Source organism: Odocoileus virginianus, chromosome 13 (genome assembly GCF_023699985.2).
Source record: "Odocoileus virginianus isolate 20LAN1187 ecotype Illinois chromosome 13, Ovbor_1.2, whole genome shotgun sequence".
Classification (NCBI taxonomy): domain Eukaryota; kingdom Metazoa; phylum Chordata; class Mammalia; order Artiodactyla; family Cervidae; genus Odocoileus; species Odocoileus virginianus.
Window position 1 is genome coordinate 51,554,861 of NC_069686.1, and position 22,262 is coordinate 51,577,122.

Consider the following 22,262-nt stretch of genomic DNA (forward strand, 5'->3'; position numbering starts at 1 on the left):
TTAAATATAAAAATCAAAACATTCATAAAAACTCTGTGCTTTAAAAAATAGCTGAAGGCTATCAAATACAAATAGTACTTAAAAGCTTTCATAACTCAAAAATGACCACAAAATATCAATATGTTTTCTAATAGTAAGACTAAATAAGATGAATAAAAGTGAATAATTATATATCTTAACTATGACTACAGTTTGCAATTAAGAATTTTCACTGTTGTTTGTCAAACTTAAGTTAGTATCTCACAAATACCCATTTAGGTTACAGGTATTTCATATTAAAAACATGAGAAAATTCTAATAGGAAAAACTAAAATTTGAAATTCTGGAAGAGACCAGAATTTCCCTCATATTTTATATATATATATATATAGCATGAGTTTTTGCCTCCTCCTTGACTCAAAGAGTAAATGGTCCATAATCAACCCATATTATACACATAATCCAGTCCTAGGAATTTACAGTGGGCAAGCAACACAATCACCTTCACACTAAGTCACCTATACCTGTAAAATCTTTTAAAGGAAGAATGTAACTTTTGTTTTTTGAAATATTTTACTTTAGGTCATATATATATATACACCCCTCACTGTTCTCACTCAACATCAGGTCATTAAATTAAATCACTGTACTGAGGTGAAGTTCTAACAGGACTGATGCAATCAGAGATCTCTCTTTACTCATGTGATCTCCTCACTTACCTGTGGCAGAAGCAAAAGACTCAGGCCAGTGCAGGCCATTTGAGAAGGCCCCAAGTGGGCCCCCAAGGCAAAAGAGGAATGAAAAAGGCTATTTGAAGTGGATCCTACTATAAAGCTTGGGGAAAACAGTTAATAAAATAAGTTTATTGTCCAGCCAAGCTCACCAGTGGAAGAAGCTTTTTAGGTATCCTTTTCTTGGGAACTATTAAGTGAAATAGCCGACTAAATGCAGAAGAGATCTAGCAGAAAACTTGAAACCTAATTTCAGTCTTGAAGTGATACATGAAATACTGGCACATATAATAAGCCTACGTCCTAAGGGACATCTGATGCCTCATTTTGAATACATAATTTATCACAATAAAAAGTAATTGGAAAGTACTCATTTCTTTTTTTTTTTTCCATTTATTTTTATTAGTTGGAGGCTAATTACTTTACATCATTGCAGTGGTTTCTGTCATACATTGAAATGAATTAGCCATGGATTTACATGTACTCCCCATCCCGGTCCCCCCTCCCACCTCCCTCTCCACCCGATCCCTCTGGGTCTTCCCAGTGCACCAGGCCCGAGCACTTGTCTCATGCACCCAACCTGGGCTGGTGATTTGTTTCACCCTAGATAATATACATGTTTCAATGCTGTTCTCTTGAAACATCCCACCCTCGCCTTCTCCCAGAGTCCACAAGTCTGTTCTATACATCTGAGTCTCTTTTTCTGTTTTGCATATAGGGTTATCGTTACCATCTTTCTAAATTCCATATATATGTGTTAATATACTGTAATGGTCTTTATCTTTCTGGCTTACTTCGCTCTGTATAATGGGCTCCAGTTTCATCCATCTCATTAAAACTGATTCAAATGAATTCTTTTTAATGGCTAAGTAATATTCCATAGTGTATATGTCCCACAGCTTCCTCATCCATTCGTCTGCTGATGGGCATTTAGGTTGCTTCCATGTCCTGGCTATTATAAACAGTGCTGCGATGAACATTGGGGTGCACGTGTCTCTTTCAGATCTGGTTTCCTCGGTGTGTATGCCCAGAAGTGGGATTGCTGGGTCATATGGCAGTTCTATTTCCAGCTTTTTAAGAAATCTCCACACTGTTTTCCATAGTGGCTGTACCAATTTGCATGTTTATTTCACACCCATTCAGATTTTGAACAAGGCCAAGTTCTGGAAGTAAATTCTTGAGGAAGATACTTGTTGCCAAATACAGATTGATTATTGATCTTTAGGTTTGACCAATCAGCAGATGGTGGGAAAACTGCCAGCCCCACAGCATTCTAAGCAACTTGCAGAAAATTTGCAGAGGACCAAGAAAAACTGCATCTTTTATTGAGGACAACTCCTTTAGACTAGACTTCTGGAAAATCACTTTTCATTCCTCCAGCTCAATGCACTGAACAGTGAGAAAAGCTTCCAGAGTCTATTATACAGTGTCAGCAAATCCCTCTTTTCACAGAACAAGCAGATATGCTGTTCCCATATGGCACTCATACATGACGGAAACTCCACAACATCCCAGAGGCATCTTGTGCCTCCCTCCTGGGGATAAGTCATGCCTTACTCATAGTCTTCCAATTCTGCCTGGAAATTTTTCCCTCTTACACTTAATAACCCATTCATCGACCTTCATTACAACTCAACACGTAAATTTACCTGTGCAGCAAACTGCCTTGCTTCCTCTAGAGGAGCATCAGAAGGGAACTGATTTGTAAAGGAAGAACCATCTGGAAGACGGAACTGAATTCTCGCAACAGTGCTGTAAGAAAGTGAAAATTAAAAGTTAGCATCTTTACCTCTACAAATTCTCAAACTGTATCATTAAAACTAGGAGAAAATGGAAGTGAAACTGTGTAATGAAAACAGGAATTTAGGGAGAGTGAGGGAGGGGGAATTGGAGGAAGGTGGTCAAAAGGTACACACTTCCAGTTTAAGGCAAATAAGTACTGGGGATGTAATATACAGCAGGATGACTACAGCTAACACTGCTGTGTGCTATGGAAAGCTGCTCAGAGTAAATCCTAAGACCTCTCCCCACAAGGAAAGGCTTTTTTTTCTTTTTATTGTATCTCCCTGTGGCCCTTGAACAACAGGGGTCTGAAATGCATGGGTCCTCATATAGGTGAAATTTTTTTTCAATAAATACATACTACAGTACTGCACTATCCATGGCTGATTCAATCCACAGATGCAGAACCACAGATATGGAGGGCCAACTGTAAAGTCATGGAATTCTGACTAGGCAAGGGTGGCACAACCTTGGATGCAACCCCAACTCTTGCATCATTCAAGGGCCAAATGCATATGAGAAGATGGATGTTAGCTGAACATGTTGTGTCAGTCCCTTCAAAATATATGTAAATCAAACCATCATGCTGTATTCCTTAAACTTATTCAGTAATTATGTCAAATATTTCTCCAGTTAGAAAAAAAATTTTTTTCACAGCACAATCTCATTATTTTTAGCAACAGCTATTTTGAAATATAATTCACATAAAATCCATCCTTTTAAAATATACAATTCAGTAGTTCTTGATATAGTCAGAGCTGTGCAAGCATCACTAATTCCAGAACATCCTTATCACTCCAGAAAGAATGGAAGTCCCATCGGCAGTGAGTCCCACTCCTCCCTCTCCCTGCCCCGGCACCCTACTCATCCGCTCTGCCCTTGTGGATTTGTCTGTTTCTGGCGTTTCACATCATGGAATCACAAGGTGGGTGGCTTCTGGCTTTGGTCACACAGTATGCCGTTTTCAGGTTCGTATATGTTGTACCATGTGTCAGTACTTTGTTCCTTTTTTTGTGTGTGTGAATAATAGTCCACTGTATGGGATACAGCATGTTTATCCATTCTTCAGTTGACGGAATTTTGGTTATTAGCACGTTTTGGCTATTATGAAGAATGCTGCTATGAATACTCATGTACAGGTTTTTGTGTGGACACTGTTTTCAACTCTCTTGGATGTATACTTAAGAGTAGAACTGCTTAGCATTTTGAGAAACTGCCAGGTTGTTTTTCCAAAGTGGTTGTACCATTTTATAATCCCATTAGCAATGCAGGAAGCTTCCAAAATCTCCACATTCTTGCCAAGACTTAGAGGTCACTTTAAATTGAGGCATCCTAGAAGGTGTGGTTTTGATTTGATTTTCCTAATGACTAATAATGTGGAGCATCTTTTCATGTGCTTATTGACTATTTGTATATCTTCCCTGGAAAAACATCTATTTAAATCCTTTCTCCATATTCAAATTGGGTTGTTTGCTTTTTCTTGTTGACTTCAAGTCTTCTTTTTATATTCCAGTTACCAGTCCCTTATCAAATATATGGCTTAAATATAAATATCTGGCTTAAATATCTTCACCAATTCTTTTAATTTTTGATTGTACCACGTGGCATGTGGGATCTCAGTTCCCTGACCAGGGATTGAACCCATTCCCCCTGCAGTGGAAGCACAGAGTTGTAACCACTGGAACACCAGGGAAGTCCCTCCAATTTTGTGGGTTTCTTTGCCCTTTCTTGATATGAGGTGCAAAAGTTTTTAATTTCGGTAAAGTCCAACTCATCTGTTGGTTTCTTTTGTCACTTGTGCTTTTGCTGTCATGTCTAAGAGGACTGCCTAATCCAAAATCACAAGAAGTCCTTATTTCCCGCCTCCAACAAGAGTTTATACTAACTTTCACTTAGGTAGATGATTCATATGGTGTGTGAGATAATGGTCCGAGTTCATTATTTTACACATGGATATCCACTTGCCCAAGAAGCATTTGTTGAAGAGACCATTCTCTCTCCCATTAAATGGTCTTGGTATCCTTTTCAAAAAATCAACTGATCATAAAAATATAGGTTTATTTATAGAGACTCAAATTCCTCTTACAGGCATACCTCAGAGAGATTGACTCCACACCACCACAATTAAGTTATCATTATAAAGGAAGTCACATGGAATTTTTGGTTTCCCAGTGCACATAAAAGCTATATTTATACTATACTGTAGTCTAGTAAGTGTGCAATAGTGTCTAGAAAAACCATGTACATACCTTCATAAAAATATTTTACTGCAAAAAATGTGATCAACTGACAACACAAGTTTGCCACACAACTTACAATTTGTAAAAAACTGCAATAAAGCATTAGCACAATAAACCAGGTATGCCTGTACATCAATCCGTATGTCCATTCTTATGCCAACACCACAACATCTTGGTTGATGTACCTTTGTAGTTAAGATTTAAAATCAGGAAGTCTGAGAACTTTGTTCTTTTTCCAGACTGCTCTGGGTGCCTTGAATTTCCATATAAATTTTAGAATCCGATTCCTGCAAAAATCTTGGCCAAAAAACCAACTGGGATTTTGATAGGGATTGTGCTGAATGTGTAAATCAGCTTGGGGGTAATTGCCACCTTAACAATATAAAGTCTTCTGATCTATGAAAACAAAATATCTTTCCATGTATTTAGTTAGGTCTTCTTTATTTCAATGTTTTCTAGTTCTCAGTGTATAAGTTTTACACTTCTGTTAAATATATTCTTAGGTATTTGATTTGTTTTGGGAAATAGTTCTTAAAAGGTATTTTTCTGGGCTTCCCTGGTGGTCTAGTGGTTAAGAATCTGCCTGCCAATGCAGGGAACATGGGTTTGATTCCTGGTCCAGGAGGCCCCCACATGCCTTGGGGCACCTAAGCCCAAGTGCTACAACTACTGAAGCCTGTGCTCTGGAGCCCCTACTCTGCCACGAGAAGCCACTGCAATGAGAAGCCCACTCACCACAACCAGAGAGTAGCCTCTGCTCACTACAACTAGAGAAAGCCCACGTGCAGCAATTAAGATCCATCACAGCCAAAAATAAATAACTGAATCAACAAACATTTTTAATTTTTCTGATTACAAAAGTAATGCTTGTTAATTTTCTAATATGGAAAATACAGAAAAGTACAGAGAAGAAAGTATTAATAGTAATCCCACTGGCAGTATGTACTAGAAATCTGAATTTCTGTCTTTGCAACAAACTTTTATTTGGGGAACAGCCTTATCCCTCCAATATGTCACTCATTCTGGTATGATTATCAGTAATATTTCTCGTATCTCCTTCACCACAGGAGTGGACACGTTTACTACCCCCATCAGCTAGCCCAGACAAGTGACAAAGTGATGGTACTGAGATGGCCATGTGACCCAAGCAGGGCCAGTCAGAATTCTCAGTGAATGAGAATTCACTTCTTTCCTCTCTAGGATCAGAAGCTCAAGATCAAGAAGGTGCCAGGAGGCCCTAGGCTCTTCTGACAATATCTAAAGAGTTTCTCTGAGAATAAAGCTAAAACAGAAACCAAGAGATTAAAGAGAGACAGAAAAGGACTAATGATACCTTTTAGGTTCCTGGATCTAGTGACGCCTAACCAAATCTACCACTGTAACTCCCAGGTGCAGAGCCAGGGGATTCCCTCTTCTGCTTAATCCTATTTGACTTGATATTCTGACAAGTGAAGAATTCAAGTACTCATGTCGCTGTTGTTCAATCTCTAAGTCATGTCTGACTCTTTGCGACCCCACTGATTGCAGCACACCAGGCTTCCCTGTCCTTCACTGTCTCCCAGAGTTTGCTCAGACTCATGTCCATTGAGTTGGTGATGCTATCCAACCATCTCATATCCTCTGTGAGATCATCACTATAATCATTTTGATGAACATGCTTTCTGTCTTTTGAAAGAGATTTCAGCTTTCTTGAAAACGTCATGTATCTAGTACTGTAAGGCTGTACATTCACATTCAATGACAAATACCATTGGCAGCTGCCAACTGATTAATATATTCTTCTGGAACTGTTTATTAAGCCACAGAATAAATCGGTGTCAAAGAGAAGCCCGTAACTGCTTTTCTCCTCAGCTGCCACATACATACACACACTTTGGCAAGAAATAAAGTACCTTCTCTCTTTTGCGGAAGTGTCTCTCCTGACTTCCATCTCTGCCTGTTTGGCCAGCAGGGCGGCAGCTTTAGCAGCTTCTACCTCTTCCTTCGTCTTTGCAAATCGAGCAGCTCTCTCTGCACGGTCCTTGAAAACAGTTGTTAAATATTAATTATGTTTCACTGCCAGAAAGATCTAGTTACACATTTCCAACATATGGAACACAGATATGCATGAATTCCTTAAGACCATACATGAACTTCACTACACTAGATCTGGCATTTTTTAGTTTTATCAGCTGTCAGGGACCACAGTTATTGTTAAACAAACAAGGACTTGATTTTGGTCACTATCTCTCAAGCCTGGAACAAGGTCAGTAGATAATAAATATTTACTGAATGAATACATGAATAAACAATATTAAGAAAAGAGGTTTTCATATGTATTACAACTGTTTAATTCTAAAACCAACTGATGCAAAACCATCCTAAGCTTCATGTGCCTAAATCCTTTGAATGTCCTAAAAAAGAATGCTTATGACTAGAGGAGACTGTGAGGGAGCAAATTCTTGGCTTCTTTCCTGGGGAATCTTGAAAACTGTCTTTGACTACTGATAAAATTCTAACATAACATGGAGAAAAATTACTTCAAAAGATTATCTCAGTTTTAATCTTAACTGTATTTTAATTAAAGAGACAATTTCTAATAAAGGAAAACTGAGAATCGGTACTCTCTGAGTCACTAGAATCTACTATTTTTGTGCACCCTATCCGGTAGTAAACCAAAACCACTGCGCCTGGACAAACAATTTCACCAGTGTTCTAGAGCCAAGCATTAAAAAGAAACAGTACTCACCAGAGCAATCTGCTGTTTTATACGCTCTCGAGCTGCCCTATCTTCTGCCTTTTCTCTATTTCTTTCCTCTAACATTCTTTTTGTTAATTCTTCTTCTTGCTTTCTTTTATAATCCAACATTTCTTTTCCAGTTTTCCTCCTCTCAATTTCCTTCTTAATCTCCCTCTGAATCAAAGAAAAAGTAAGTTTTATGAACCAGAAACAAGTTAATAATCCTCTGCCAATACCATCTTGTACACAGGCAAAGTTGGTTGTAGGGTACAGCTAAAGGAACAGAACCACTTCACAAGATGTAGGGGTCTAGTTGAATGTATTAACAGCATGGGTCAATGGTCAAATCCTATCAATTTATAAGTCTTTGCCAGTGGTTTTGTAAAGATTATCATGTGGTCAATGTAATTTGGGAAAAAAAAGAAAAAAAGAAACAGAATTACAGGTTGTCCCTCCAAGGACAACAAAGCAGTCATTTATTTGGCCTGAAGACATAACCTTCGTATATTAGAAGCCCAAAGAGATGATGAAGTTTAGGTGCGCAGAGTAAGAAAAATGAATGGTGAACTAGAATACAACACCACCAGAAGAAATATTCAGCAAAATGTCTACCCACTTCTTTTTCACAAAAAGGAACTAAAAGTTTGTATCTGCATCAAACCAATTTTAATTCAAGTCCCTTTATTCTTAGTGTAAAAGATTCATTGCAGAGGGAGAAAGGATGGTCTAATTTATTCCTAGCAATTCCCAAAAATCACAAAAAAGTGTACACTGTGACTTTATGACAGGAGACTGGTAATGCCCCTCACTGTGCAGCAATGCTGAACTACAGGACCAGGAAGTCATCCCATGCGCCAAGCTAAACAAGAAATCAGACATTCCCTTATGGAAAGGAAGAGGAAAAAATGAAGGCACACCAATTTACCTGTTCTTCCTCTTTCCTTTTCTCTTCTCTCCTTTCTTCAAGTTTTTTGGTTAGTCTGTATTTTGAAAGTTTAAAAAATACATTAACTGAGAAAGTTTAAAAAAATGCATTAACTGAGATATATTATATTGAAATAAATTACATTTAGAAGATTTCTTTAGCTAAAAACTGGGGAAATATGGAGACAAACAAAAAAAGCTCCTAAAGGCTAAACAACAACTTCTCTACCTAGCCCCTGGCCCTGAAAAAACCCACGAGAGTCAGGGGGAGCCATAAGAAGCCTCCCTCCAGCTCTAAGGGCTTATCTCCTACTTACCACTAGTTCCCTTTCCTCACCTGATTTATCCAATACTGATTTTTTTTGGCTATACCATGTGGCTTTTGGGGTCTTAGTTCCCCAATTAGGGATCAAACCTGAGGCCCTGGCAGAAAAGGCACAGAGTCCAATCCACTGGCCTACCAGGGAGTTCATCAGATATTGATTTTTAAATGTCTTAAAATAATAATAATATATATATATATATAAATCAATGACTTAAAAATGCTTTACCTCTTACACAGAAGAGGACTATAGCACAGAATTGATAAAAGCTAAAAGCTGAAGGCTAACATTTATAAAGACCAGTAATACCAAAATTGATTTTGAACTATGAGAAATTCATCAATTAAAAACTAATGATTCTGAAAGCAGACAGTGGTAATGGTTCCACAACTTTGTGAATATATAAAAACCCACCCAATCTGCATACATTTTGCATTTTATGGTATGTGAATTTTATCTCAATTTTTTAAAACTAATGGCACTTTTTCTCAGAGGGGTTTGGGTTGCACAGGCATATGCATTTGTTAAAACTCAGCTGAAGAACTCAGCTAGAAATCTAAGGGATGTTCAAAGATGATAGTTTAGAACCCCAAAGAGATGATGAGGTTTAGGTGCACATGGCGAGAAAAATGAATGGTGCACTAGAATGCAGCAACACCAAAGGAAAAATTCAGCAAATGTCCATAGGTTTCTTCTTCATTAAAAGGATGTCAGAAGGACTTAAGACCCAACATGAAGGGGTTCTGCTATAAATCTGGAGTATTCTGTGCACTAAAAAAAGTTATGAGAGAAATTAACTGAAACACATTAGAGGGGAAAAAAAGGACCCATGAAACATCTTACTGCTGAGGGAAATTATAAACTTGTATAACCACTTTGGGCACTGTTCAGCCAGCATCTACAACCCAGAAATTCCCACTTCTGAAAACATACCCAAAAGATACGTTCACCGAGACATGTAATAAAAGAATGTTCATAGCAATCCTATTCATAACCAACTCAAACTGAAAATAATCCATCATCAGTAGAACAGCTAAATAAATCATGGTATAATCAATACACAGTCACTACAGCTATACAGTAATGAGCAACAATTTGAAGTGCTTATATGATTTAATTATATGATCATGCTCAAATTTTTGAAACGGTCAAGCAGCTAATAGTTACTTCCCAATGAAAACTTTAATTATTAAGATCTTTTCAACATTTTATCTAATTTCAACATTAGAATTCCTTTTGAAAAGTTTTTAAAAAATTGGGTGTATGTATCTTCTAAGAGCACTTTAAAGATTTTTTTCCAGTTAAAGAATCTCAAACAACTCTAGAACCACTCTATCCTGATAAGCTAACTATAAAAGTAATAATGTTCAATGAAGAAAATTTGGCAACCTGAGAACAAAACAAAGAAACCTCTAATTCTAGTTTCACAGATACCAGTATAAACATTTTGTGCATGGCTTCAAATATCTTCTGGGGCTCATTATCCTATATAACACATATACACCAGGATGTGTACATATTGTTATTTTTTAATTAAAAATGGCTTATTATATTCTATTTGCAGAACCATACAGGCAGACACTAGTAGACACCCCTTTATGTAAGAGTGGAAACTATTTGGGGGAATTCCCTAGGAGTCCACTGGTTAGTACTCTTAGCTCTCACTGCCAAGAGCCTGAGTTCAACCCCTAGTAGGGGAAAACTAAGATCCCACAACTCATTTGGTGCAGCCAAAAAAAAAAAAAACCCAAACCAGAAACTATTAAATAACAGAAGCTCCCCTTTCCCACAGCAATTAAATAGCACTTGATCCCACCTCACAATAAAGGGCTACCTGCCATGTTTCTTCACATTCCCTCCAATTCTCGAAATCCTTTCCTGAGTTTTCATTCTCACTTCACTCTAGGATCCCAGGGTGATACAAGTAAGGGTGCATGCTGAGGGATGTGGTGTTAGCAAAGTAGAATGAAACAGAAAAGGAAGAGCCTCTAAAACTCTCGTTCCCTACTGCTCTTCTTCCAGACACACACCATTTCTCTCCACCGTGAGAGGTCTATCCTGCTGTGCACCACCAGATCCTGGCCCTGCCACACTCATAAAGAACAATCAGAATGGAGGGAGGTTTTGCTAAAATGAAACTCGTTTATACTGAACCATGCATGAACTAACCCAAAAACCCAATGACAGCAATCATTATGAATCTCAGTTCCCCATGATATCTATGTGAACAAGAAAATATCAAGTCTAAGTAGTTTTTCTTAACTTCCATATAACACTGAGAGACTTTTAAGTCAAGATTTTAAAATATTCCTGCTTACCCATTCACCATTAACTCAAGTACCTTTTAAGAATCATACTATGAGATTATGATTTGATAACTATTGTAACATTAGAAAGTACTAAACTAGAAGCCACAAAAAGGCAGAAATTTGATTATTAGACTAACAGCACGTGATACTTAATAGACAGCCACATGGATGTGCATAGTCATAAAATTGGCTGCCCATCTGGAACTTATCCCGTGACACAGAGAGATAAAAGCAGAAGTGATAGATGGAAACACATATACCAAAATACTAATGAAAGAGGGACTGTTAAAATTATCAGACCTAAAGCTGACCAATGACTTCAGAGATATACACGAGTTCTTACTTCTAGAATATAATTTCTATGTATACAAATAAGTGGTCAGGAAGTAAAAAATTTCAACCTAGAATTTTAAAATTTTTTATAATTTTAGCCCAAATTCAAATTAATGAAGTAACTGAAAACCACAGTCTATTAATAACAAAACACTGTGTCTAAAAATAAGAGCAAACCTTTCCACTCTGACGGTGAGGTCTTCAGTAGGTCTCTGATTTGAACATCCACTAGGCTCTTGAGACACAGTGGTCTGGCCTGAACTTTCTCCTCCTTAAATAATAAAAGAAAAACAAAAGAAGAATGCCAATTTTTAAAAAGATATATATCTTTGGGGTTACAACATCTGTTAACAATCTTGTTTCTTAAACACATTTTCCCTAGGGATGGAGTAGGAGATAAGAAATGAACTATTACTAACTCTGAAAGTTTGAACCTGGAATAACACTATATATGTGGGAAATAAGGCAGTTACTCAGCTGAAAGCCACCAAAATAAAACATGCAGAAATATTAATCTGGCAGGAGGGGATATAACAAAAACAGAATAAGCATGCCCTAGCCAGGGGCAGGCTCTGCTTTAAAGCAGCAGGGTGCAGTACCTTTGGTATCCATTAGGGCAGCCACTAGTCAGTCATGTGTGGCTACTAAGCACTTGTAATAAACTAGTGCAGGTGAGAGACTTTTTCAACTGTATTTAATTTTAATTAAAAATGCCAAATGTGGCTGTGGTTATGGTATTCAAGAGTTCTAGGGAATTTCCTGGTGGTTCAGTGGTTAGGACTCTGCAGTCTCACTGCAGGGGGAACAGGTTAGATTCCTGGTTACACAAGCCTCACGGGGGCGAAAAAAAAAAAAGGTGCGAAGCTCTAGAGGCAAAGTATGATACTGGGTATTACTAAACTTATGATGACCCATGGGATCTGCTTCTGCAGACCACAATGATTTCTTAGAGAAGTTTTTCATACCTACACTAATATTCTTTCTTTATTTTTTTTTAACTAATATTCTTTAAAGGATTCCTGAAGGACAGAATTTTGTCCTGGCCTGCAGTAGAGGACAGCTTGGTCTGAGAGTCCCTTTCAAAACCTCTGCTATTTCCTTCCTTATCACTCACTATCAACTTAATTATTCCTCATATGTTTGATCTTTGAAACAGTATGGACTGCAGAGCAACAAAGTCTGGGTTAAATCTTGTTCTGTCACTTCAGTAAGTTCTTCAATCTCACTATACCTTATCTACAAACTGGAGGTATTAACTGCATAGACTTGTTAGGAGAAATACATGTTACAGAAGCACAACACTGAAACTTGTGCGAGGACTAGCACGAAGTAAGTGGTTCAGTTATTGCAGCAGTAACAGAAATATTAGAATTACTAAGCAGAATCAATGGTATGCATGTACTCCTACCCCGACATTCAGTGTTATCACCTACATAACTTGAAATCAGCTACAGAAGGATTATTTACACTTTGGAAATTAGTAAATGCTACAAATGAGGGCTTTTCTCCCCCGCTACAAAAAACTTCTGTTAAATATTTACTGGCATATCATGAATGCAACCCTTGAGTAAGAAGTGTGTATGATCCTTAAAATACTGTATAGAATTTCTCTCTGCCTTTTCTATCAACCCCACTGCAGTCACAACTCTTATTGCTACAAGCTCTATTTTACAATTAACTCTAGCAGCCAGTGTGTATTCAATAGGAAATTAATGCTTTCTTTAGTAAGTAAAATGAATGTCAAGATCATTTATATCTTGATATTAGCAAAAAATATTTAAGAAAACTTCTGAAAATAACCTGTGGACAAGCTGAAAAAAAGTGTTGTGTATAACAATTAGTGAGGTGGATAAGAAAAATGGACAGCAATCAGCTAAAACAACTGATAAAAATCCAAACACAGTAAAATTACTAGAGGAGGTTCTATCTTTAGGTTTAAAGACAACTGGATTATCACGCATAACTTATCTCCTGATAAAAATGCACAGCAACACCCGTTAAGTAGTCTTGACAAAAAAGAATAAAGAATAAACTTGACTTCAACAACTAAACAAGCCTGTAGTGTTACTTCCAATTTAGAGGAATTTTTACAAATTATCACAGGGATGTACCAAATCCAGACTGTGGGAAACTACAAAAAAAAAAAAAAAAAAAATCCACCACTGATGACAGTGGGAATCTATGAAAAGCATCGACTAATAATGATATATTGGACTCCACCTCAAACTGAAAATTTTAGTGTAAATATAAATATTGCCTAGATAATTAATGATAAAAAAGAATCAATGTTAAACTTTCCAGGATTCATAAGAGATAATCACATTCTATTTACATTTTCTAAAATGCTTTTTAAGATACTTTTTTTTTTTTGCCACGCTGCTCAGCTTATGGGATTTCAGTTCCCTGCACCCTTGGCAGTGAGAACATGGGGTAGGTCCTAACCACTGGACCATCAGGGAAGTCCCAATATCAACATTTTTAAAGATGAAATGATATAATGCCTACGTGTATCCTAATAATAAGGGTCAAGAAGACATGGAAAGGAAGCACAGATGAAACAATATTGGCCATGAGTTAAAAATAGTTGGAAGATAGGCAATGGGTTCATGATATTTATTATACTATTTTCTCTACTTCTGTTATGTTTAAAATTTTCCATAATGAAGCTAAAAAAAAAAAACCTACAAAGAACTAAGATTAGACTTGCTACTCACCTCAGATAAGAGAGTGTAACAGTCTGGGCCTAACCAAGTTATTTACCTACCTACTAAAACAAAGACAAGAAGGCTCTTTGTGAGAATATAACAGAATCCAGAGTGTTATGTGTAACTCTTTAAGTAGTACTAAAGTTAATGGGGAATTATAGAGCATCAAATATGGGGAAGAATTTTGCTAAAACCTAAGGGCTTCAACAACAGAACAAGATTCCTAGCAAGGAAATGAGCTTCCTCTCATTAAATATATTCAAATACAAGCTTGATGATTATTTATCCAGGAGCTGGAGCAGAATCATCAATTATAAGATACTAATCTAGTTTCTTGGACTTCCCTGGTGGTCCAGTGGTTAAGAACCCACATGCCAATGCAGGAGACACAGGTTCGACCCCTGCTGCGGGAAGATTCCACATGCCTTGGAGCAACTAGGAACTGTGCACCCGTGCTCCAGAGCCCATGCGCTGCAACTGCTGAGTCCACATGGCCTAGAGCCCGCGCTCTGCAGAGAGAAGCCACTGCAGTAAGAAGCCTTGCACTGCAACCAAAGAGAAGCCCCGGCTCACCACAGCCAGAGAAAGCCCGTGAGCGGCAATGAAGACCCAATGCAGCCCAAAATAAACAGAATAAAAAAGTAATATTCTGGCTTTGTATCTAACCGTACATTGCCTGATACAAAGCTCTATTATACAAAACAACTCTGATTGTACATGATCCTTAAAATACTGTATAGAACTTCTCTTTGCCTTTTCTATCAACCCCTCTGCAGTCACAACTCTTATTGCTACAAGCTCTATTTTACAATTAACTTTTAATTCTAATTTTAAAAGTGCAAATACAATTCTCTTAAATATGTACAATACTCTATAGGCTAACGAAAATAATTCCGAATACATCAGTTTCATTTGGACCTTTCAAAATCCTCTGGCTGAGAAGAGATTTTACAAAACTGATGAGAGTCATGATGACAGTCCCTGGACCATAGCACAGCAGCAGAAATGACTACTATCAGCTGTTTTGGACTGTTACCTATTTGGGTCTGAAGGACACAGTCACTGACTTTTTCTCCTTCTGCCACTAAATGACAAACATTATGTATCTAAAACTGTCTGTAAATTTTAAATTAAGGGAATGTGAAGGGGAAAAATACAGTATTTTTATTTTTAAAAACATTAATCCACAGCCTTCAAAGTGAAGTAGGATGTTTAGTATACCCAAAAGGGTACACTAAAAATTACCTGTTGCAGAATCTGACTTTGTATCAGAAGAGGATGGCGTCTCACAGAGCTCTACACTTCTGGACTGACAGTTTTCAGAAGTATTGTTATGTTCAAATGAGGCAGATGGAGTAGAGACTGAACCTTCTGATTGGTTGCCATTGGCCAATGATGCTTCACCTTTTAATGAATGCATCTAGGGAGAAAAAAACAGTTTTTAATTACAGATAAGAATCCAAATTTACCATGGTATATGAGACCAAAAATGAGGAAGTCAATCTATCCACAGAAGTGAGAAGTACTGAACCTTCCAAGTAAATCAATGTAAAATGTATAGTCCTAAACATGACATAATCACATTATGGAATTCAACAGCAAGGTGATAAGAGCATTAAAAGACTTTTAAAGCACACTGTTGATTTTTCTTAAAATGAGAATTGAAGGAAAAAGGTTACAAGCTGTATTAGCCATATGCCCAAAGTGGATGGAAGTGAGAAATTGAGTAAGATCCGTAAAACGAGTCAAGCAATATACTGTTAAGGACCTTAATGTGAGAGCAATACTCTCTTGCAACAAAGTAATAGTGACTACATTGTGCGGTTGGGCAATGGAGGAAAACGGAAGGGAGAGTAAGTCACTCATGTATAGGCACCTCTAACTTCATAAAGTGGTTTTGAAAATCAGTCCAGAAAGACAGTATTTACTACCTTTTAAGTTTAATAGCACTGCTAGTTCCTGAATATTTAGAGTGACTCCAAAAATATTCCAATGTCAAGTTCTTGACAGATCATTTTCCAACATTTATACAAAGAACCAATTCTGTTCCTTCTCACCTGCCGGACTTTGTGGATTCTGGTAACAAGTTCATCTGCAGAAATACTTCCTGCTATTACTTCCAAAGGAATTCCACTGTCTCCAATAAAAAAACTGGATGGAACACACACTACAGGATCTGCACAGTGTTATCAAGTCTAACAACTCATGAGAAACAAGGGAATAATTTTATTAAACACTACTGATTTTAAAAAAGCAAAATAATCTTTGTGATTTCACAATAAGCTAACCTGTTTACAAAATAATTTCAACTAGTTTATCACTATTCCTGTAGTACATGTGATACATGAATTATGATTTATTTCTATCGCATCTATATAAGTGGAAAACACTCATTACGTTCCCCTCTATCATGACTTTTATATCTATTTTATTTCTTGCCAGCTACTTCTATTAAATAACATTCCAACTGCATCACATTGCTTTCCAGCTGTAGTAATCACAATCTTAAAAAGCTCACCAAGGGGACTTCCCTGGCAATCCAGTGGTTAAGACTCTGTACTCTCACTCCAGAGGGCATGGATTCCATCCCTGGGATCCCTGGTTGCGGGATCCCACATGCTGCACTTCACAATCAAAAAAAAAAAAAAAAAACCCACAACAAACTCCCTATGACCCCATATGATACAGTGCAGTCTTAAAGGACACTTAGTAATATAAAGTTTCCATGAATAAGAATGCATCAATTCCTAAATAAAAACTAATAATTTCTAATTGTCATGCATCAACCAAAAGAAAGGTAAATCCTCAAGCAATATTCATATATATACAACTGATTCTTCATGGAAAGGATACAGATCTGTGAAAATTGTAGGCAGGCTTCACTGTAAAACAAAATCAAACAAAAAATCACTAGATGAATGTAAGTATTTCCCAAATACTGAGTTGTTTTTATAAAAATGTACTGTACCAATTACAAGTATTTTCCTGAAACTACAAGTTCCTTTCATAGCTATCAAATGAAAGGGGAAAAATGTATTCCTTATCTCACAGACCATTTTGGGTTTATAATTTTCAAAACAGAGAGACACTTGCTCTTGCAAACCACAAACGAGTGGTCAGATGTGGTACCTAAAGATCACCTTAGTATCTGCCATGTTGCTTCCTCAGAAGCATGTGTTTCTGAATACAATATTGTAGCTTGTAATAAGAAGATATCGATACTTATGAATTACTTGTGCAAGTGATAATGCAATACTTTGTAATATGAAAGGACTCAAAACAACCTAAATATCCACCAGTTAAAAACTGATGAATCATGCAATTATAAAGAGGGGGAAAAAAAAGTATGTCAAACTACTATCATTTTTGTAAAAAACAGGGAGAGGAAAACAATGGTATTCTCTTGATTTGGTTTACTCCAAAGAGAACTGAGTGGTTAGGGACAGGGATGGGAGAGAGAGACTTTATAACATGAATAAAAGACACTGATAAATGTAGGTGAGTAATTCCAAGAACCAAATTAATGCTTCAAAGAACCAGAAATTTGCTTTGTCTTTTTCCAAATCTGAGACATGATTATAATAAAAACATCTGAAAATGTAAAAGAAAACTATCAAGAAAAATATTATCAAGAATCCTACTTTCTCAGCTATAATCACTGTAAACTTTTGATGCATTTTCTAACAATCTATTTTCATTGCAAGATACCTCCATAAATAAAAATATACTAACATGTTCCTAGAATGTTAGCTTTATTATCTAATAAATTAAATTTACCTTTCATAATTTAAAAGACATACTAGATCCCATCTGGCTGTCCATAATGAAACAACCATCAACCAACACTATACACAAGTACTCCTGCATCTGCTAATAGAAATTTGTTTTTAAAAATGCTAGATATATCAGTGTGTACATAAATCACAACAATTCTGAAATTCTCATTTCTCCCACATTCCCAACAAAACCCTACATCCCTCCTACCATTACTGACTCTAAAAGGTGCTTCTGGAAGAGAATGGACAACATCAACGATATCATAGACTATTTAAAAGAAAAAAAAAAAGACGATTATAGCTCAATAAATGTATAGTTCAGTAACTACTGTGAAGCAGACTGTACTATGATTTGCTTCATGTTTTATTAATGAAGAAAAAATGTTTAATAAGTTTACAAACTTACAGGTAAATTTCTATTTTAATGTTGACAGTAATTTTCATTTTGATATTATCAATACCAGAAGAACAGAAATACCACTTTAAAATTGCTAGTGTTTCCAGGCATTCATCATTGATGGCTGTGGCTAACATCATAAAGACAAACAACAGAGCATTATGTACCCTGTCGTAGAAGAATGGAAGACACACCACCATCTAAGTAGTAGTATTAAGTGGGGAAAAAAAAAACCTGAATCCAACTGTCAATTTACCGAAAATGGAGGATAGAGTGACAAACTAAATGACACTGACAGGACTCCAACGAACAAAACCTATACTGCAGGAAGCTATGCAACAAATTACTGCATTCTCAGAAAACAGCCTTCAAAGAAAAAGACAAAGAGGGAGATCCAGAGAAGCAGCCTCCAGAGAAGAGACCTGACAGAGATCAACACATCACAATGTGTAGATCTTTAAGGATCCTGAACCAAACAAACTGTAATAAATTAAATAATAAAACCTGACTGATTTAACAACTGAAAATGTAAACACTTGGTAGATATTTGATATTAAGAAATTAAGATTAATTTTTGAAGTATTATGTTAAAAAATTAAGAATTCTTCTCTTTCAGAGACATACCAAAATACTGATAGATGAAATGACATGATGACTTGAGGTTTATTTCAAAATTATATGGGGTGAGTTGAAATGGATGGGGTTAAAATGGGTGGGGGAAAAGATGAAACAAGACTAACAAGAGGTGATAGCTGTCAAAGTAGGTGACAAGGTGGGGGGGGGGGGCAGGGTTCATTACACTACTCAGACACTTTTGTGTATGCTTGAAATTTTCCATCACACACACACAAATTTTAATGGGGGAAGATGGATTCATTTGTGTTTCACACAAATGAAACAGATTTGTGGTTATCAGGTACTATGATGTGCCTATAAATGCTCTTATTTTTATTGAATTAAATGACTCCATTTTCAAAAACAGGATCCAAAAGAGTGGTTATAACCTTTCAGAGATATTTAATATATTGTTTACAATTACTTCCAAGTTTTTAGAATCTGAGGATCACAGTTCCTTTGCATTACTGGTGTATGTCACATAGCTGCTTGGTAGACCAAGAATTTATCAGGTTTTCAATAAGATATACGGAGAAATTTGAAAAATGGCAATCAGACTATAAGCCCTCAACATCTTAGACAAAAATCAACATTTTTATAGTACAAAAGTATAAAACATAAATCACCAGAGACAATGGTTAAAATTTTCTTTAAATTGCAAGAGTAAAACATAAGCAAACCTTTTGGTATCGATTTTAATAGCAACAAAACTGTTTGAAGATGCTTCTGTCACTTTCTCATCTTCCCAACTTGCAGCCATTTGTGTAGACTGCTCATCATCACCTGTAAAACATTTCAAGCATTCTTATAGCATAAGGCCTGTATCTGCTGATTCTTTTCTCTGTAAATCTGGAACTTCAAATAAAATGTAAACCCACAAATACTATTTTTTTACCAAATTTGAAAACTGACTTTTTCCATAAATGAAGTGACTGTTAACATTAATAAAAAGTAATGAAAAAGAAAATATTGGTATTTAGGTTATACAAAGTGTTTCTAAATGAAGACATCCAAATTATGATGCAAATATTATCACAATAATTAGAAGTCATGGGCAGAAATGTGTCTATTTTGCCTTTTGTACATATGATTTTAGAAAACAAAGGTACAATATTTTTCCTTTATGTAATATCTTTCTGTTGAGTTTAATGTCCTCCACACACACACCACTTATTCACCAGAATCCCTCCAAGGTAGACAAGCCAGGTGTGATTCTGTTTGCAGTTCTGCACCTGCCTTTTGTTAAGAGGTATGCCAGTTATAAAAGGTATGCTGATCCAAAACTAATCTATGGTGATAGAATTGAGCATGCATGCATGCTACCTTGGTGGAGGTACTACTGATTGGGAAAGAGGATGAAGGAGCCTCCAGGATCTTGGAAATGTTTTATATATGTATTTATATATTTTATTAACAATGCTGTGTTAGTTTCAGGTGTATAGCAAAGTTTTTCAATTATATATACCTGTATCTATTCTTTTTCAAATTCTTTTCCCATTTAGGTTATTACTGAAAACTGAGCAGAGTTCCCTGTGCTATACAGTAGGTTCTTATTGGTTATCTATTTTAAATACAGTACTGTGTATACATGTCAATCCCAATCTGTCCCTTCCCACCCTTCTCTCCCGGTTACCATAAATTCATTTTCTGTTTATTTCTATTTTGTAAGTAAATTCATTTGTATCATTTTTTTTAGATTCTGCATAAGCGATGTCATATGATAGGAAATGTTTATCTCTTACACAAGTGTATCATCTGTAAAAATTCATCCAGCTGTTCACTGAATATATTTTACTTAATATACTGTATGCAATACCTCAGTGACAAAATATTTTAAAAATTACACCCATCAAGAGATTATTTCCATTTTAGACCTGTAACATCTAGATTTTGGCATAACCATTTATTGATGGGCAAAGCAAACTTACCAGAGTTAAGTCACTGAAAAATATTTCGAAGGTTAGCAGAGCTGTTTTCAGATCACACTTTTTTGCTTTACAAAAATGAGATCTTTCTATACCTACTCTTTTGTAAGTTGTTTTCTTCCCATGTGCGTTCCCCTCCATCAACTTAATCTACCCTTAGTCTTCTCCATCTCAGTTATCTGGTATTGATAACACCATCCTTTCAGTTCTCAGACCAAAAAGTTTAGTTATTTTTGCCTTCAGCTGATGCTGTCTCCAAAATATATCTGGAGTATAACTTTGTCATAACACTCTCACTGCTACCACCCTGACTTGAGCTATCAAATTCTCACATAATGATTACAGTAGCCTCCTACTGGTCTCCCTGCTCTGTCTGCTCTTAACGCAGCATCTTCCTTATAAGAAGTCAGAGCAGGGAATTCCCTGGTGGTCCAATAGTTAGGATTCAGCACTTTCACTGCAGAGGCACAGGTTTGAGCCCTGGTTGGGAACTAAGATCCCACAAGCCACAAATCACAGCAAAAATAAAACTACACACTTCAGATATTTCCAAAGCTTCTTCACTTCCCACTTTCTTTTCTGTAATACTTATAATCTTCTAATAGACTATTTGTTTTACTTATTATCATGTTTACTGTTTGCTGTCTGTCTCCTTCCACTAGATGTCATGCTCCATGAGGGCAAGAATTGTTTTCCTTCTCATTTACTGATATAATTCAAACACCTACAACAGAATCTAATATATAGTAAATACTTGGGAGTAGAGCAGGCTCTCAAAAAGTATTTTGCAGGATGAATAACTAAATTTCTGGTATAGAATCTTGGCATGCCTACAAAACCTGACTAATGCTACACGGTTGAAAACATCTTTTGTGAAATGAGATTCAAGAATATTCAGTAATAAGGGGCTTGAGAAATATGGCCATGGAAAAGTAGACAGGGATAGAATGCATGCACAGACCAAGACTAAAAGAATGCCCATTAGCAGACGCCTAGATGTCGAAGCAGCAGACAGGAAAACTATCATTTGCCATGAGATCATTCTGAGCATATCTTCAGACACTATGGGGGTGACAAGAGATGCAAAATTCCAAGTAAATGACAAGATTATCAACCTAGAAAATAGCTACAGAGGAACATCCTTAATACACTTAAAGAAGGCTGTGAGGTGTAGGGGTTATTTTTATTCATTCTTTCTTTCATACATTCACTATTTTACTTCACATTTATACTCTGCTAGGCACTGTGCTAACTAAATATAAAACAAATGAGATACTATATGCCCTCAGTGGAGTTTAAAATCTAAAAAAAAATACTTGTTTGGTAAACTATAATTATGGTAAGAAACGCTTTGAAAAAACAGACCCCTTTAGATTGGTCAGGGAAGCCCTCTGAGGTGATATTTAAGGTAAGACCTAAAGGATGGAAGAGGTAAACCACGCCACAAGCCAGAAAGGTTCACCAAGCAGAAGGAGTTTCTGCGGAGGAAAGGGCTGTACGGTTA

The 22,262-nt window shown here is 36.4% G+C and overlaps 1 protein-coding gene across 1 annotated transcript in view; it reads right to left on the reverse strand.

Annotated features, from left to right (window-relative positions):
* The window catches only part of UBXN4 (UBX domain protein 4), a 30,677-nt gene that overhangs the window by 4,470 nt on the left and 3,945 nt on the right, over positions 1–22,262 (reverse strand). Inside the window, exons 2-10 of the mRNA XM_020879229.2 lie at positions 19,514–19,616; positions 16,899–16,927; positions 16,103–16,221; positions 15,291–15,465; positions 11,518–11,611; positions 8,377–8,431; positions 7,461–7,625; positions 6,625–6,752; positions 2,360–2,462 (exon numbers count right to left, since the gene is read on the reverse strand). Of these exons, the coding sequence (XP_020734888.1) occupies positions 2,360–2,462; positions 6,625–6,752; positions 7,461–7,625; positions 8,377–8,431; positions 11,518–11,611; positions 15,291–15,465; positions 16,103–16,221; positions 16,899–16,927; positions 19,514–19,616 (971 nt within the window). The remainder of the gene's footprint in view (positions 1–2,359; positions 2,463–6,624; positions 6,753–7,460; positions 7,626–8,376; positions 8,432–11,517; positions 11,612–15,290; positions 15,466–16,102; positions 16,222–16,898; positions 16,928–19,513; positions 19,617–22,262) is intronic.